Source organism: Camelus ferus, chromosome 5, assembly GCF_009834535.1.
Source record: "Camelus ferus isolate YT-003-E chromosome 5, BCGSAC_Cfer_1.0, whole genome shotgun sequence".
NCBI classification, from domain to species: Eukaryota; Metazoa; Chordata; class Mammalia; order Artiodactyla; family Camelidae; genus Camelus; species Camelus ferus.
In genome coordinates this window covers 89,435,277-89,454,251 of record NC_045700.1, presented here as the reverse complement: position 1 = coordinate 89,454,251, position 18,975 = coordinate 89,435,277, and the positions used below count along the sequence as shown (strand labels likewise).

The 18,975-nt window shown below is 42.5% G+C and overlaps 2 protein-coding genes across 12 annotated transcripts in view; one reads left to right on the top strand and one right to left on the bottom strand.

The window, feature by feature from the left end:
• LOC102519878 (nuclear body protein SP140-like protein) overlaps positions 1–8,578 on the bottom strand; it is a 48,111-nt gene extending 39,533 nt beyond the window's left edge. The window contains exons 1-2 of the mRNA XM_032479176.1: positions 8,205–8,578; positions 838–1,015 (exon numbers count right to left, since the gene is read on the bottom strand). Coding sequence (XP_032335067.1) covers positions 838–1,015; positions 8,205–8,272 — 246 coding nt within the window. The 5' untranslated portion in view covers positions 8,273–8,578. The remainder of the gene's footprint in view (positions 1–837; positions 1,016–8,204) is intronic.
• Positions 8,579–12,292: 3,714 nt separating this feature from the next.
• The window catches only part of SP110 (SP110 nuclear body protein), a 38,674-nt gene continuing 31,991 nt past the window's right edge, over positions 12,293–18,975 (top strand). For 3 of the 11 annotated variants that reach the window (XM_032480444.1, XM_014558034.2, XM_032480445.1), the window contains exons 1-4: positions 12,293–12,528; positions 13,694–13,841; positions 15,417–15,585; positions 16,391–16,657. In XM_032480444.1, coding sequence (XP_032336335.1) covers positions 12,509–12,528; positions 13,694–13,841; positions 15,417–15,585; positions 16,391–16,657 — 604 coding nt within the window. In that variant the 5' untranslated portion in view covers positions 12,293–12,508. Of the gene's footprint in view, positions 12,529–13,693; positions 13,842–15,416; positions 15,586–16,308; positions 16,658–18,975 lie in introns of those variants that run through there. The other 8 variants (XR_004320127.1, XM_032480451.1, XM_032480450.1 and 5 more) reach the window with 5 other exon arrangements.

Here is an 18,975-nt window from a genome sequence, read left to right as displayed (position 1 = left end):
TAACCTCCATTGTCAAAATAGAATCTTATCGTGTGAACCTGTCTCTCTGATACTGATGTCCACTTAGGAGAGTAATTTTGAAGAATAAAAGTAAGCTCGAAGTTGAATGTTTTGTGAGGGCTTTAAGAGCCTGGCCAGGATGCGTCAGGAGTGGCCCTGACTGGCATTGAAGGGTCATTTTGTTGACTGGACAATAACCACTGCTCTCCCCTCAAGATTGACCTAGGCTGAAAGGCTCCAGGAAACCAGGCAACCACTCTCCCCTGCTGTGAATGTGGCCCAAAGAAAATTCACAAGGACAAAAAGAAGACTTGTCCTCAGCATCCTCAAGAAGACCCACTGCTAAACTTTACCTGCATTCTAAGGGCTCCCGAAATGCCTCAAGAGCAAGAAATGATTTAGAGAGAGAGCAGTAAGTATCTGCTTCCAAATTTATCCTAACCTGACACAGCCTCCCTGTGAGTTCAGTAACCTCAGGTTCCAGTGTGCAAAACAAGAGGGCTTTGTGAATGAAAGGTTGCCTAGCTCACTTATTTGCTTTAATTTTGTTATTGTGATCATATTGTATAGATGTACCTAAGAGGCTCCATACCCAGGGCTCAGTCCCATTTCCAGTGTTGCCACATCTCCACTGCCATACCCTCCCTACCCCGGCCCCCGCCGTCTACTACAGAAGAGGGAAAGTTGTCTGTGATGCCGCCTCTCCTGTCACCTCCTAGTTTACAGGATGGTGAAGGTCTCTGTTCATAAGTGGCCCTTTAGTCTATTCACTGCATCCTGAAGTTTGGCAGAATATAGAGTGGGGCTGATTATCAAGAGAGAATTCTCCTCACTTACTTCGTACATCTGCTCAGGGATGAAGCCCCGGTCTCGGAGGCCCATGAGGAAAGGAAACGGCTTTGTTATTGCACTTGCAATCTCCACCTTGTTTTCTCTGAAGAGCCTGAACAAGAGCTCATAGAAAAACTGCTCCTCTGAGTTCTGCTCCTCCAGGTTCTGGTCCACTGTGAACATTCTGAGAAACAAAGACACAATGTGAAAATAGACAGTAAGCGTCCAAGGGGCCCATGGTGGCTGGAAGATCTGAGACATGAAAGATGCCCCGTGAAGAGCCAGCACGTGTAAAATAGTGTTCCTGTGGAAGACCAGAGTAGATGGAATGTATTTACTTAAAGACTAATCAAGAGGGCAATAGAAGAAAACACTGAGCTTTAGGAAGTTCTATGAACTTGCACACAGAAGTGAAAAAGTTTACCCTGTGTTAATCAAAACTACTGTAAAGAGACTTTCACCTAAACCTTCTAGGGGAAACACTGAATTTTAAAATGGTAAAGCCTTTACAGAAATTGATATGATACTGTGGTGGTTAATTTTATGTGTCATTCTGCAGTGTGTTTGGGGATAAAATTTACATTTTATTTTAAATTGGTGAACTTTGAGTAAGCAATATGCCCTCCATAATGTGAGTGCGCCTCATCCAATCAGCTGAAAGCCTGAAGAAAACAAAAAAATCCAGGCTCCCTGAGTAAGAAGATATTTTCCAACTGACTGCTTTTGAATTTAATCAGCTAATCAGCAAGCAGAATTTAGTGCTTATCGCATGGAATATCTAAAGCTCCACCTCTTTGACTGCATTTTTTTCTGAGCTGCAAACTCCTAATAAATACGATGTCGACCAGGCTTTCGGCACTCTAAATCCATGAGATCTTGAGTCCCCTGGTCCCGTCTTTGCTCTTTACTTTGTCTCTTTGTTTCTTAAGTCATGCATCGCCTGTCCTTAGACACGGTCCCGAGCTGAGCTGGACGCAGCACCATATGATATCATTTATATGTGGAATCTTTTTAAAAATGACACAAATAAGCTTATTTACAAAACAGAAATAGACTCACAGACATAGAAAATAGACTTGTGGTTATCTGGGGCAAAGGGAGTGGGGTTGAGGGGTAAATTGGGAGTTTGGGATTTGCAGATACTAAACACTATATATAAAATAGATAAACAACAAGGTCTTATTGTATAGCACAAAGATCTATATTCAATATCTTGTAATATCCTATAATGAAAAAGAATATGAAAAGGAATATACATATGTGTGTAACTGAATCAGTATGCTGTACACCAGAAATTAACACAACATTGTAAAGAGACTATAGTTCAATTTAAAAAATAAGAATTATGGAAAAAAAAATGTTAAAAGTAAAAAAATGGGCAAGTGACATTAGATAAATGCAAACAGGATAGAAAGCAAAATTCACAATATCTGTATTTTAAAAATAAAACTTGAGACAGCTAATAGACAAATCTTTCATGGTCGTTAAAAAATATTTCACGCTCATTAAGCCAGAAAGAGAAAGAAAAATACCATACGATATCACTCATATGCGGAACCTAAAAAAAAAAGAAAAAGAAAAAAAGAGGACACTATGAACTCATCCACAAAACAGAAACAGACTCGCAGACTTAGTAAACAATCTTGTGGTTACCGGGGAAAGGGGGTGAAAGAGGATAAATTTGGGAGTTTGAGATTTACAAATGTTAGCCACTATATATAAAAATAGATTTTTTTAAAAAAGTTTCCTTTGTATGGCACAAGGAACTATGTTCAATATCCTGCAATAACCTTTAATGGAAAAAATACGAAAACAAATATATGTATGTATATGCATGACTGGGACATTGTGCTGCACACCAGAGACAGATACATTGTAATTGACTGTACTTCAATTTAAAAAAAATTTCACTTTCAATTTTTAACTACTCAAGTATATTTTAAAAAATCTGGGGTATAAGGTTTTTAAATTACAAAATATATTTATTAATAACTCAATCTTAAAATATATGAGAACATATCAAGATCTGTCCCTGAATTAATCTAAATAAATAATAATAATAAAGAGAAATTGAACAGGTTACATGTTGTGGCTATAAGATACTATTACACTAAAATCAAAATTTTAAAACAAAAATTTTGTTTTAAGAAAAAAACTAAACTTGTAGTGATTTTTAAAGTTCACTTTTGGTTTCAGCTCTAACAATGTAAAGACCATGGAAGTCATCACTCCTATGCTTAGAAAAGAAAAAAGCTGAACAGACTGCAAATCAATGAATTTCATGTGCCTATAGGAAAATTGAGGCACAGGACAAACTGTCACCCCCAAATCTGGATTGACAGAGAAATCCAGACAATCACAGATGAGATCAGCTGCTTGGAAGAGAAGCCACTGAAGCTGAAGACCACGGGAACACTTGAAAGGTAGGTTTGACGAATTGCTGGAAGCTGAGTGTGGATTTACACAAGAATGAGAAACTGCTGGGGACCACAGTCTTAGTATGGCCCCAACCCTGTGTGGGTTTTACCTCCAGGAACCCCACCAGGTATCATGCTGAAGAGCCAAGAAAAATCCTCTGCGTATGGCAGAGAGAGAGGGGAAAAGAAAACTTTCTTAAACAACCCAGAACATTCTCCATAACAAAGGCCTACTCTTTAAAGGAAAACACTTTGCCCAAGCCTTATTTGACCTAAGGGAAGGGCAATGACCAATAGCCACCTCCTTCTAGCCTTTTGTCTCATTTAATGGGGTGAAGGAAGAGGAAACAGCTAAGAAACCATTCTAAAAGTTATAGTCCAGGGACAATTCCACTGCAAGATTGAGATTTAATAGTAAGATTAAAGAATAATTTCCCTCCCAATACTCCCAAACTCATTCTATGAAGCCACCATCACCCTGATACCAAAACCAGGCAAAGACACTTCCAAAAAAGAGAATTATAGGCCAATATCACTGATGAACATAGACGCCAAAATCCTCACCAAAATATTATCAAATAGAATCCAACAGCACATAAAAAAGATTATACATCATGATCAAGTGGGGTTCATCCCAGGGACACAAGGGTGGTTTAACATATGCAAATCAACCAATGAAATACATCATATCAACAAGAGAAAGGACAAAAACCACATGATCATCTCAATAGATGCAGGAAAAGCAATTGATAAAATTCAACACCCATTTACGATAAAAACTCTCACCAAAGTGGGTATAGAGGGAACATATCTCAACATAATAAAACCTATATATGACAAACCTACAGCCAGCATAGTACTCAATGGTGAAAAACTCAAAAACTTCCCCCTGAAATCTGGGACAAGACAAGGCTGCCCACTATCACCACTCCTATTCAACATAGTCTTGGAAGTCCTAGTCACAGCAATCAAGCAAGAGAGAGAAATAAAAGGGATCCAAATTGGAAAAGAAGAAGTAAGAGTGTTACTATATGCTGATGACATGATACTTATATATAGAAAACCCTAAAAGGGTAGCAAAAACTACTAGAACTAATTGAAGAATTCAGCAAGGTAGCAGGTTAAAAGATTAATGTACAAAAATCAGTTGCATTTCTTTACACTAATGATGAATCAACAGGAAAAGAAAGTAAAGAAACAATTTCCTTTAAAATAGCACCCAAAGTAATAAAATACCTAGGAATAAATCTAACCAAGGAGGTGAAAGACTTATATATGGAGAACTATAAAACACTGATTAAAGAAATTAAAGAAGACTTTAAAAATGGAATGATATCCCATGCTCCTGGATTGGAAGAATCAGTATTGTTAAAATGGTCATACTGCCCAAGGCAATCTACAGATTTAATGCAATCCCTATCAAATTACCAGGACATATTTCACAGAACTAGAACAAATCATAACAAAATTTATATGGAACCACAAAAGACCTAGAATTGCCAAAGCATTGTTGAAGAAAAAGAAAGAGGCTGGAGGAATAACTCTCCCAGACTTCAGACAATACTACAGAGCTACAGTGATCAAAACAGCATAGTATTGGTCCAAAAACAGACATATGGACCAATGGAACAGAATAGAGAGCCCAGAAATGAACCCACAAACTTTCAGTCAATTAATCTTCAACAAAGGAGGACAAGAATATACAATGGAATAAACACAGTCCCTTCAGCAAATGGTGTTGGGAAAACTGGACAACAGCATGAAAATCAGTGAAGCTAGAACACTCCCTTATACTATACACAGAAATAAACTCAAAATGGATCAAAGACTTAAACACAAGACAAGATACAATAAACCTCCTAGAAGAAAACATAGGCAAAACATTATCTCACATATATCTCAGAAATGTTCTCCTAGGGTGGGCAGTCTACCCAAGCAATAGAAATAAATGCAAGAATAAACAAATGGGACCTAATTAAACTTACAAGCTACTGCATAGCAAAGGAAACCATAAGCAAAACAAAATGACAACCTATGGAATGGGAGAAAATATTTGCAAAAGATGAAACTGACAAAGGCTTGATCTCCAAAATATATAAGCAATTTATATGACTTAATAAGAAGAAAACAAACAACCCAATCCAAAAATGTGCAGAAGATCTAAACAAGCAATTCTCCAAGGAAGAAATACAAATGGTCAATAGGCACATGAAAAAATGCTCAATATCACTAATTATCAGAGAAATGCAAATCAAAACTATGATGAGGTGTCACCTCACAACAGTCAGAATGGCCATTATTCAAAAGTCCACAAATAACAAATTGCTGGAGAGGCTGTGGAGAAAAGGAAACCCTCCCACACTGCTGGTGGGAATGCAGTTTGGTGCAGCCACTGTGGAAAACAGTATGGAGATTCCTCAAAAGACTAGGAATAGACTTACCATATGACCCAGTAATCTCACTCCTGGGCATATATCCAGAAGGAACCCTACTTCAGGATGACACCTGCACCCCAATGTTCATAGCAGCACTATTTACAATAGCCAAGACATGGAGACAGCCTAAATGTCCATCAGCAGATGACTGGATAAAGAAAATGTGATATATTTATACAATGGAGTACTATTTAGCCATAAAAATGACAACATAATGCCATTTGCAGCAACATGGATGTCCCTGGAGAATATCATTCTAAGTGAAGTAAGCCAGAAAGAGAAAGAAAAATACCATATGAGATTGCTCATATGTGGAATCTAAAAACAAATTAAAAAACCATAAATACAAAACAGAAACAGACTCATAGACATAGAATACAAACTTGTGGTTGCCAAGGGGGAGGGGAGTAGGAAGGGACAGACTGGGAGTTTGAAATTTGTAGTTACTGACAGGCATATGTAGAATAGATAAACAAGATTATACTGTACAGCACAGGGAAATATGTGCAAGAGCTTGTGGTAGCTCATGGTGAAAAATGCGACAATGAATATATGCACGTTCATGTATGAGTGAAAAATCTGCTCTACACTGGAAATTGACACAACATTGTACACTGACTATAACTCAATTAAACAAAAAAGAATTTCCCTCCGCAATACCTTGCCACTACATGAACAGAGCTCTAACGTAATAACTGAGGATTACAACGGAAAGAGCCGCAAGGCTCTGTGTAGGGAATTCTTGGAGCAATCCAAAGAAAATAGGGGAGACAAAAAAAGGGACATTAGAGGATTTTGAAGCCTCTGTCACTTAAAGCTAGAAAAAAATTCAGCATGGCTCATCTCTTAGACAGATTAACATAAAACCTCACAGTAAATGTTTATTTGCCTCAGTTTCTATTACCTGATACATCACATCTGCCTTTCAAAAAAATTATGAAGCATGCCAAAAGACAAAAACAGTCTTAAGAGGCAAAGCAACCATCAAAACCAGACTCAAATATGACAGGTGTTTGAACTATCAGACAGGAATTTAGAATAACTATGACTAATTAATATATTAAGGGCTCTAATGGAAAAAGTAGACAACATGCAAGAACAGATGACTAAGTAAGCAAAAAGGTGGAAACTCGAAGAAACAGTGGAAAAGGAAATGCTAGAAATCAAAAACACTACAACAGAAATGAAAAATGCCTTTGATGAGCTCATGGTCGAGGAAAGAATCAGTGAGTTGAAGATATGTCAATAGAAACTACTCAAATTAAAATACAAAGAGAAAAAGATATAAGGAGAAAAAAACAACAAATATAATATTTCAGAATGCTGGAATACTACTCAGCCGTAAAAAAAGAATGAAATGATGCCATTTGCAGCGGCATAGATGACCCTAGAAATTATCATACTAAATGATGTAAATCAGACAGAGAAAGATAAATATCACTTATAGGTGGAATCTTAAAAAAATTTATACAAATGAACTTATTTACAAGACAGAAATAGACTCATGGACAGAGAAAACAAACTATGGTTACCAAAGAGAGTTGAGGGGATGGATAAATTAGGAGTTTGGGATTAACATATGCACAGTACTACACATAAAATAGATAAACAGCAAGGACCTACTGTGTAGCACAAGGAACTATATTCAATTTCTGGTAATAATCTATAATGGAAAAGAATCTTAAAATATGTATATACATATTATATAACTGAATCATTTTGCTATACACCTAAAACTAACACAACATTGTAAATCAACTATACTTCAACAAAAAATAGAACTAAACTTTAAAAAGTTTTTAACTTTTGAGATGTAGCAAAATCAGTGCTTAGAGAGAAATGTGCAGCCTTAAAATGCATATATTAGAAAAGAAGAAAGATCTAAATCAATAATCTAAGCCTCCATCTGAGGAAACCAGAGTAAAAAGAGAAATTGAAGCCTAATGCAAGCAGAAGAAAATCATGAAAGGTAGAGAAGAAAACAATGAAACTGAAAACAGGAAAACATTAAAAAAAAAAAAAAAAGAGGAAGAAGAAGGAGAAGGAGAAGAAGGAGAAGAAGAAAAAGAAATCAACCAAAAGCTGATTTTGGGGGGAAAATATAAATGCAGTTGATAGAACTCTGGCCAGGCTAACAAAGAAAAAAGAGAGAAGACAGAAATTACCAACATCAAAAACAAAAGAGGGAACATCTCTATTAATCCCACGGACATTAAAATAATAGTAAAGAATTAATACCTACAAATATACCTACAAATTTGATAAAAGACAGAACGGACAAATTCCTTAAAAGACACACTGCCCAAACTCATCCAGGGAGATAGATCATCTGAATTAGGCCTATATCAATTAAAGAAGTTGAATCAATAACTCATAGCCCTCCTAAAAAGAACGCACAGGCCTAGATGGAATCTCCAGTGAAGTCTACCAAACCATTTCAAGTACAATCTTTTCCAGAAAATAGAAGCAGAAGCAACCCCTCCTAACTCACCCTGGGGCATAGGCACTACCCAACCCTCACCTCTCAGTGCCGTTCTTTGCCTGCCTGGAGGCCAAGGGCTGGCTGGGCTTCAAGCTTCTCTGGCTCATCTTCCTGTCTCTCAGGAGCAGTTGGAGGAGGGCAGGCGGGATGCACCCTCAGCCTTCAGGAGAAAAGGTCCTGGGCACTGAGGACCAGTCAGATGGCGCCGCAGTGGGTAGCAATGCTACTGCCTTCCTAGGGCCTGCCCAGCGCCAGAAATAGCCCCATTTACTTTCAGTTCCTCCTATCAAGTGTTCAGAGGCCCCAAGGTGACGCTCAGGCTCAGGGCCTCCCGGATGTGGGCTTTGACAAAACTGGTCCCCAACTACCCAGAAACTAGAAAAAGTTTGACAACAGTTGGGCATTCAGTTTGGATATTAGTTTTTCTAAAGGGACCTTTTCTGGACAGAGCTGTCTTTTGGGGTAGGGATGGGGAAAATGAGAGAGCTCAGAGGGCATGACAAATCACCCAACCTTGCAGCAAGTGTCAGAGGGACCGGGGAATTCCAACAGTGCCAGCCCAGAGTTGTGAGAGGTATGAGTGAGTAAGGCGGTGATGTGAGTCATGTCCTGAAATTTCCCCAAAGGGTAATCCACTACAATTTTTAGAAATCTGATTTCCCCATTATTTATTTATTTGTAATCTCATGCTGTTATGTACCAGTAGAATGAAGCTGGGTAGACAGAAACAATGACTGTAGATGCCAGCCCTAGGGGACACACAGGACCCGGACAAGATGCTTGGACTAACCTGCAGTTGAGGTAGCTGCCTCCACTTGTCATCTTCTCAGGCCATGGAACTGGCCAAAGGTCACATTTGATTAGGTCTTCACTGCCTCTGTCCTTTCTCGGAGCTCTAACAAGAAAGTCTGCCTTTCAGTCCCTCAGATGTGGCATCTAAAGGGTAAACGGAAAGTGAAGTTGCAGAACAGTGTGAGGTGGCTAGAGTCCTCCCTCCGCCCCCCCAACCCCCCGCCCCTCGTCCCAGCCCGGGAAGGAGGAGCAGGGCCGGCCCCTGCATTCAAGGAAAAGAGCAGACCCCTTGTAGGAAAAAAGGACAGAAGGCATTCCAGCGAGGGAGAGAGGGCAGGAAAGTCTCTTGAACTCAAACTGGTTCTGAGGCGAAGTGCCTTAGTGTTGACGGGGAGGAAGAAAATTGCATGTTTCCCCCTGCCCCTTGCCAAGGTGGCTGTGAGAAGGAAACAGGGAAAGCCAGACTTTTGAGATCTTCCCTTAGGCCCATGGGCGGGACAATTTAGACCCAGTGTTCAGACACGGAACTGGAGAGAGAAAATATTCTTCAAATATCTGGGAAGCAGCCAGAGGCCAGAAAGAACCCTCCCTACTCCTGCAACCAGAAGGAAGTAACTAAATTTGGGCAGAGAAGCCTGATGTGCAATTCTAAGTTTTCTTGAATAACGTGGGCACTTTACAAAGGCAGCCGGAAGTGCTTAGGGAAAAACTGAGCTTCAAATAGTCACTGCAATCTCAAAGAAAGTGACAGGCTTCTCGAGAGGACGGGGAAAGGGTTTGAAGCTGAGACCTGCCTACACCTTACAGGACAATGTGATGCTAGGTAACAAGTGTGTTACATGTATGTTTGTGCACGATTTTTTCACTTGTACCTGGCACTCATTATGTAAAGGATTTGAAGTAACTTAGAAAAACACACTATTTCAGCATAAAGTTGAAAGATGAAGAAATGGGAGCAAAACACAGATAAAATAAATAAACAAAGCAAGAGAACTAGAAATCCAGGCAGCACAATGGGTCAAAGACAGAGGTGAATGGGAGCCAGGGTATCTGTAGAGTCCAGGGTCTCGGTCAGAGCATTGGGCCAAAGCAGGTGAGGACTAGGAAGCCTCAAAGCAGTATGTTCCCAAAGTATGTTCCAATGAATCCCGCTTCTTCTGGCTCATTATAGACGTGCTAGGAAATTTGCATAAATGTTTGCCAAGTATAGAGGGCAAAAGATTTCTACCCCTCTGCCCGCATCTGCTCTTTCTTTCCCCCAAAGAAATGAACACCAATCTGGCTGGGACAGACTCCGGATTCCAGGACACTGGTGAGGACATCTTCTTCAGTGGGCAGGGTCTGTGTGCCTACCGGGTGCTGCACACCACCCTCATGGACTGCCTGCCGCGTTCTCGCTCCCCTCGCTTTGTGAGGCAAAGAGGCTAGTAAGCTGCACCTCCGTTGGACATCACTGTCCTGGGCACAGTGGCCCAGAGAAGGCCTGGCACAGACTAGACCAGCCCGCTCTGGCATCCCCTCTCTCTCTTCTCTCTGACATAAAGGTGCCAGCTTTTTTGCTTATAAGCACAAGGTCTTTTGTGTTCCTCAGCTGACTGGTGGTAAGAATAGGACTTAAGGGGTATTCCTGTCGGATTTATAAGAAAATGTTACTTTGCAATACGCTGCATTACCCCAGATAACAATAAGAACTTTAGCTTCTGTTTCCCACTTTTTCCCTCTATGTTCGTTAGAGAACCAGTCTCTCGAGAGTAAGTTAGGAATGGCTGCACCAAGCCCACTGAGGGCCATCAGATGGCCCCTGGCCTCTAATGGAGGGGTAGAGCTGTCTTCTTTTTCCTCCCTATGACCTGGAGCATAAGAAGATTCTGATCTGCCTCCTTGCTCCGTTCTCCCACCCAGATTCAGGCCAAAGAGTTGATCATCTCTGAAAGCAAGTCAATGCTTTCTTTCCACCTGAAAAATTTCTCTCCATTTTGCTAAGTGTGCTAAAAGCTGATGCTTGGAATAGAGGTGTTAGTTGGAGAGTCCTGATCACAACCTCATGTTATAAGTTAATTTGCTAATAACTTGCCAGACTCCACTAACTCATCTCGCCCTTCATCATCATATAATCCAAAGAGATCTGGACCACCTGGATGTCCCATAGACCACTACATGGTCAATTACATTGGTGATCTCATGGTGAGCAGACAGGATGGGCAAGAGGTGGCCAGCATGCCTGCTAAAGAAGAATTAATTACTGGCCCTCAACAACAAGGGTAAATCTCTGAATCATTATGATGAGCAAAAGAAGCCATCTACCAAAAAGCGCATACTGTGTGTTTCCAATTACGTAAAATTTTAACCCAAGATAACAAATCTGTAATCATAGAAAACGTAGATGAGTGGTTGCCCCATGCTGGAGTTGGGGTGGAGACTGCAAAGAGCACAAAGGAAGTTTCTGGGGTGATGGAAATGGTTCGTATCTTAATTGTGGTTATAATTACATTTGTATAAACTCATCAAAATGCACACTTAAAGTGAATGCATTTTATACTTCAACAAAACTGAGCTCTTGCCCATGTAGGTTAGCCTTGGTTTCAAGACTTCTTAGACCCTAAAACTGTGTGTTCCATCTTTTTCCCTGAGAGGTTTACTGGTGTCCTGGTAGGCGGGATCTACGGATCAAATACACTTGAGAATCTTGATTTAAATAAACCTAAACAGATTTCTACAGTAAAGGGTTTCTCACAGACTCTGTATGACAGTGCATATTAGAAATCTTTAACAGGATGTAGAGAGAGACATTAGAAATCTTTAACAGGATGTAGCCCCTGGAGTGGCTGTTCTGGAGTCTTCTCCTGGCCCAGACGCTGCCCTCTATCTGACTTCCACACACTCCCGGCTTCCGGCTGCCAGCCTGGCTCTGAAACACCTTCCTGCCTGGAGGCCTGCCTACCAGTGCCTGATTTCAGTTTACATTCAGGTTTCCTTTCATTTCAGTTTTCTTAGTAATCATTTTATCCTGACAAAGGATAGGCATTTCGGAGTCACTTTACCTCCCTTTTGTTTGTTTTTTAAGTTTGACGATTTCTAGTAAATTTATTCAGCTGTGTAATCATCACCATTACCACAATCAGGATAACAGCATTTTCATCACCCCAAAAAGTATAGGAGAAGTGATAGAGAAATAGAGGTGGGTAAGCATGCGAACAGACGGTGGATTCCCAGCTCCCGTGGACCCTGGGGCTAGACCCCTGTGCCTCCTCCCCTCTGAATCCACCTCCCCAGGCTGATCCGGATGAGCAGCAACCCCTCCCCAACCCCCAAAGCCCTGGGGCCTCACAAGCGTCCGAAGGTGGAGGGAGGCTGCAGGCGCGGCAACTCTGCCTTCGGCTCTGCACGATCTGCTCCAAGTACTTTCACTTTCCTTTTCTCAAAGCCTGGCCCTCTCCCTGTCCTGCGAGGCACAGCGCGGACTTCCTGTTTCACCCACCAGTCTCTGCCTGCCCTTCTCCCAGTTTTCCAGGACCGAGCCAGCCCCTGGGCCTGGAAAGCGGCAGGCGAACATGGCAATCTCGGCTTCCAGGTGGGTTTTCGTCTCGGCTGCTTGATTTAGTTTTGGCGACTGACTTTAATGGTTAATGCCCTGGCAGCAGCCGCACGGTGGAACTCAGGTTGAAACTGTGAGGCTCTCTCTTTGTAAAATAATGTTTTCCAAAGAGGTAGAGAGGGTACGTGGGATTTAAAAAGAGAATGTTAAAAAGAAGACGGCTGAAGAAGGGAAACAAACACACAGCTCAACTCTTCTTCCCCTGAATTCCAGCCTGTTATTGTCGATGCAACTCGAGATTTGCTTTGTACCCTCCTGTCCTTGCCGCGTGATCTTGCACTCTGCCCTGAATGGGCAACTCATTCATTATTCTTTGTACAAGAGGCTAAAGGTAGTTGGGAAGCTAACAGAAAAGAGAAAATAAGGAAATTTTATTTCCTCTATTTAATTTTCTCTCTAGTGTAGTAACTTTTTAATATTTTTTTTCTTTAAGCACAGTCAGGATTATTTTCATGAAATAATTTCCCAGAATTGGAACGTGGGTCTCAAAGGAATACATTTTTTAGGGCATTTGAAACTGATGACTAAGTTAACCTCCAGAATATGTGCATTTGACTTAATTGCCTGTTTATGTCTTTTGCTTTTTTTTCTTACTAGGTGTCTGTCTTTGCTCAGATGAGCTCTACTTTGCCATCGAATACCCTGGGCTAGTTACTTCACCTCCCTGGGCTTTGTGTTCAACCTCAGCAAGCATAACAGATGAAGAATGAGGAACATGGCGAATGTTCTGTTCTGAATGTTGTAGTATAGTTAGTCATCCAGGACCCCTTCCTCTTCTTAGCATGTGATCATTCTGACTTTTTCTGGCTCTGTGCTGGTCTGTGAAACCCTTGGAACAAAGACTGGCAGACAGAAAGCCCCTAGGAAATAGTAGCTCTATTTAATAACTTCGTAGGTTCACCAGTAGCCCCTTCGGGATTTCAGCGTCATATTGTCAGTCAGTTTTAGCCTCTATTGTTGCTAGGTGCCGTCACTACTTCCTATACCCGTGAGTCTTGTCAGCAGGCATGGCTTTGCAGTTGACCAAAGGATGCCTTTGGGACCAGAATGCCTGTCTCTAGATGTGTATGCAATGCAGAGAGTGGCTCCCCAAACTCCTCAAAATCTTTGCTTCTGTTTTCTTTTTGTGCCCCTTCCACAGGAGATTCACCATGACCAGGGCCTTAGAAGAGGCTCTTCTCCAACACTTCATATGTCAGAAACTGGAGATCGCTTATGCCATAAACAAGCCATTTCCCTTCCTCGAAGGCCTCCGAGACAACTTGTTCATCACCGAGAAACTGTACAGGGTGAGTCACGTTGACCGCTTTGCCATGGCAGTCCAGCCCCCACCAAGAATGTCCAATTATTGAGGTCTCAAACCACAACTCCTCACGGCTTCTAGAATTTGGAAGGCCCAACCTAACATGTTCATTATCAGGGAAAGAAGTCGTCCAAGGTAAGTGACCTCAAACAAAATGGCTTAAGACAAAGAAATGGATTCTCTCACAGTTCTGGAGGCCAGAAGTCCAAAATCAAGGTGTTGGCAGGGTTGATTCCCCCTTGAGACTCTGAGGGACAATGCATTCCCCGACTTTCCTCTGTCTCCTGCTGGTGCCAGCAGTCCGCAGTGATCTTGGCTTATAGAAACATCACTTCACCTGCTGTCTCCATCCATCTCTATGTTGCCTTCTCTTTTTTATGTCTTTTACCTTTCTCTCTTCTTACAAAGACACTGTCCTTGTGACTTAGGGCCCACCATAATCCTAGATGATCTCATCTCAAAATCTTTAACTTAAATATGTCTGCAAAGACCCTTTTTCCAAATAAGGTCACATTCACAGATTTCAAGTGGACATATCTTTGGGAGGAGGGAGTACCATTCAACCCACCAAGGGCACCATCCCAATTCCTAAGAGCTTGTCACCCACAGTCCATTCTGATGTAAAGCAAGGCGGGCAGTGGGAGATTGGCTATGTGACAAAAATGGCACCCTTTTCATATAATTTTGGTTTCTTAAAGCATTTCCTAAACCCCAAGCCCAGAAAAACACTAGCAGTAGTAGAACAATCTCCCCCAGTCCTGGCCTGGCTGGATCCAATCCCTTTTCAGATCATAACCCAGCTGCCACTCCTCAGAGAAGTAGGGTCCTTGGCCCACTCATCTAATTAAGACTCCCTCATCATTCTTCCTCATAACAGCCCATGCTTTCCCTTCGCAACACTTCTATCAATAGTAGTTGGGTATTTACTTAATTTGTGATTATTATTGGACGCCCATCTCCTCCACCCACCTTTGCCATGTTGGGCTTACCTACTGCTAGTTGCTGAGCCTGGTAGGTGACCAGTAAGTATTCTGCAGTCACTTCTCTCCTGCCATGTTTCTCCTTTTAGCCATCCTCTCATCAAGAGGATTTCTCTGGATGATTTCCCATTTAGGCCAGTTCAAGTCCAAGAGAGAGGGAAAGTGAGAGCAGAGGCTAACAAGCAGCCCACCAAACTGTCACTGTTAAGCCCATTGTTGAAGAGCCCTGCCCAGAGCCTTAGTGAATTAATTACACAGTTGCAGCCTTTGACTCCACTTTCCTTCCTTAAAATTTCTCTCTTCCCTCAAATGTACCTAAAATAAGGTTGACAAAAGGACTTGTTTTCAAGAAGGCTAAATTACTTATTCCTGTGACTAACCATTCAAATATATGTAAAGCTTCAAAAGCAAACATATGGAACTGAGATTTCTCTGGGTTAGAGAATTTGACTATACATGTTGCACTAAATTCTTTAAGAGGACAAAATCGCTTTCTTGCAGTTTAGAAAACCAGGAATGTATAATAAACCTCCATTCCATTTTATAGTCATTTATAATAATCTTTCATTTCATTGATTAAGGAATCTCTGGAAGCCTGTAGAAATCTGGTCCCTGTATCCAGAGTAGTGTACAACATTCTAACCAAACTGCAGACCACCTTTAATCTGTCATTTCTGGAGCTGCTGTTCAGCCAAATTAACCTGCGTGAATACCCCAACCTGATGATGACACTTCAGAGCTTTGAAAGAGGTATGAGACTTCTTGAAATCTTTGGGGCTATAGAAGCACAAGAGAAGTTGCTATGCTAGAAGTTTGGGTTGGTTTTATGCCTTGTGGAATATGCACTTTAACTGCCCACTTTCTGTTTGGAAAGGATGGACCCTACTCTCTTACGGGTGTGGCAGGAAAAGTAGTCTCTTGGCCCCGATTCTATAAGATGAATTTGTAGAGTACACAAACGTTTCTGTCTACTTGTTCCATGAATTTGGGGAAACTGTACAATTTAGCCTACCAGACAGTTTCTAGGGAAATGCATAAAGTGACAGACACCCAGTCTGGCGGAATGACTAGGATTGCCAGAGAGGAAGAGAAGTGGACAGGAGTGGATAACAATAAGTATCTTTTGTGGGGAGGGTATAGCTCAAGTGGTAGAGCACATGCTCAGCATGCATAAGGTTCTTGGTTCAATCCCCAGTACCTCCTCCAAGAATAAATAAATAAACCTAACCACCACCCCCCACCAAAAAAAAAAAAAAAATTTTTAAAAAATTAAATCCTCGGGTACAGAGTCAAACCCAACTTCATGAGTGAAACCGCTTCGGTGTCATCTCACAGTTAGAAGCAGTGGTTACAGCACCAAATGCCCAAATCAAATAAAGAAAATCAATAGGGGCCGCAAGTGGACAACAGTGATGATGAATCAGTTCTAGGCACCTGTGAGGGGGTGAATAACTCCATGCCTCCGTCCTATAGAACAGCAAGTTTAAAGAAATCCCCTTCCCCAGAACATTCCGAGGCTCCAGGGTACTGATGCGTGCTCCTTCGTCAACCCCAGTTGTCACTTCCCATGGAGGGTGGAGCAGAATCAGGGAGATTCCCCTCGAAGCACCAGCCAACCCATCAGGAAGGTGCTCCCTGCAGACCCTGCTGCCACTGCCCGCCTGCCAACACCCCGCACCGAGCTGCCCACCCTGTGCACCCAGCGTCAGTGAGCCCACGGCACCTGCCCAGCACAGTGCTGAGACCCTGGACGAGCCGCCCAGCCCTGCTGGCCTTGCTGTGTCTCTCGCTGGAGTCATCAAGGAAGGCAGACTCACTCCAGGTGAGAAACAGACCCTGTCCAACACCTGTGCATGCCCAGCCTGGGGCGCTGGTGGCTGTGTCTGGAACCTCCCATCTTTTGGTTGTTATGCCCCTTCCTGTGCACCCACTACCATCCACAGCCCTTTCCAAGCAGGATTGTGGGTGCTGCCATGGGCCTAGTGCCCAGAACACCTGCTTCCCACCCTTAGAACAGCCCAGCCTTCTCCCTGGCCCTTGGTACTCTGCCTGCTCCTGGCGCTTTTACCATTTACTCTCCTCCCTGACACTCTGTCCCTGAAACCTGTGATTTTTTGCTTCTTCTCTTCAATGACCAATGAGAACTTAACATCCCTAGTAAGAGATGAAAATTCACAAAAGCTGCCCGCACTCCCTTGGCCCCATGCAGGGTAATGCTGCTCAGGGCTGACTTGTCCAGCTCAAGGTGGCTGTGAAGGGAGAACACACACCTGCAAACCGAGAGGGCTGTGGCAGGAGCCCCAGGAAAAAGAACCGGGTGTGACAAAGATAAGGAAACAGTGGGGGGACCAATGCACCGACTTGGCTCAGGACCTCTTGTCGGGGATGCCGTCTCAGCCAGTTTGATGCTGTGATGTCCAGCAGCCCAGTCAAACCAACACTCAAAACACACGGTTCTGACTTGACAAGTAACTGGTGCAACACACACATCCTCAACCCGACTGATTACAGGAAACTCTCAGTTTCAACCATATTCATGTTTATACAGTTTAGAGTCTACAAGTAACATTTTTGAAATTATTAGAAAAGATGATAAAATGTTGAAAGGTCTACCGAATCTAATTTAGCTTCTAAAATTGTGTCATTCATCTCCCCTAACCATCCATATAAACCACTTCAATTGTATTAAGTGCAGCTGAGAAATTATTGGCCGCTGTAAAAAGTGGTATCATGGACTCTGATCTAATTCTCCAGTACTGAGAATAAAGGGCCCTCTTGGGTCCAAATGTTTTCTCCACTCATTTAAAAATACCATCCAAGTTAAGTTGACATAACCACGAAGCCGATGACCATGGAAGACTCCATCTTCTAGATTTTCAGAAGAAATAAGTACCGTTATTAAATTAGCAATGAAATGACTGTTCACTCCCCTCCTCTACCCCGCCTTGGGGCCTTGGTGTTCGGTTGGCCCATCAATTTTACCGGCTGGAATAGATTCTTCTTTCTCCTCCTACCTCTGGTCCCTGCTTGTGGGTCTTAGTATCTGAAATTCCTCTTCTTCTTCTGTTCAGTGTCCACTGACATCCTGATCTCCCAAATAAAAGACAAAGAAGACACTCAAGAGATGCCCCGCACCCCCTCAGACCTCGTGCCAGATAATCTTGGATGAGTTAGGCTCACCTTAGCTTTCGCATCTACCAGGTAGAGAAGCCATTCAGATCTTCCAGGGACAGGGCCCTCCTTTTCGCTCTCCATCACTGTCTTGGCCCAGGTTCCCTCAACTCACCCCGCCCTCGGGAGCTTGGACAGACCCAAACTCCTGAAGGGAGACAGAGTCCCTGGGGAGGGCGAGGGAGATGGGTCTGGGAAGGGTGGACTGGGAGGGGGCACCGAGGGCCAGAAACAGGAGCCCCACTAGTACCCTCCACACCTGGACTCCAAACACCACTAAGGGGTCTGCAAAGGGAGAACGTCCATCAGCCAGGAGGGGTTGTGGCAGGAACCGGGGGTGGGAAAGGTCCAGGGTCTGAGTCGGGGCAGGCCACTCCCTGAGGCCGCTTCAGTAAGGTAACGCTCAAAACTGCTCCATCAAAGCAAACAGAAACTCTGCATGCTTAACACTGAATCAGTACCCGAGACGTGATGGCCCTGTTTCCCAGCCCCCACCCTGACTGTGGGGAATTTCCACGGTCATCCCTCATCATTCTATATCGTTTGGATTTTTAAGGGTAGATAGAATTTAAGTGACTTGAAAGGCAACAAATGACTTAAAAGGTCTAATGACTGCTTGGCAGCGGCCTCAGTTAGCTGGAACTCAGGATGGATCACCCAGCATGTGTACCCAAGAAGGTGACTGCCTTTTGTGAGATGGGCCTTTATTTGTTATGGCTTCAAACCCTTCAGTCTTTCTCAGTACAGCAAAGACTAGCAGAACTTTGTGTATTCTTGCTGTTGACAAATGCTGGCAAGTTCAGGCTAGCTCCTGCTTCCTTCGTCAGTCCTTGTACTCAGAAATACATAAGGCACTTAACCTCCTTTACAACTTCTCAAGATGAAGTAATCACAGATACAGCAGTTTTAACATCTCCATTCACAGACATCTAAACAGTAGCATAGACTTTTTGTATGGCAAACACATTC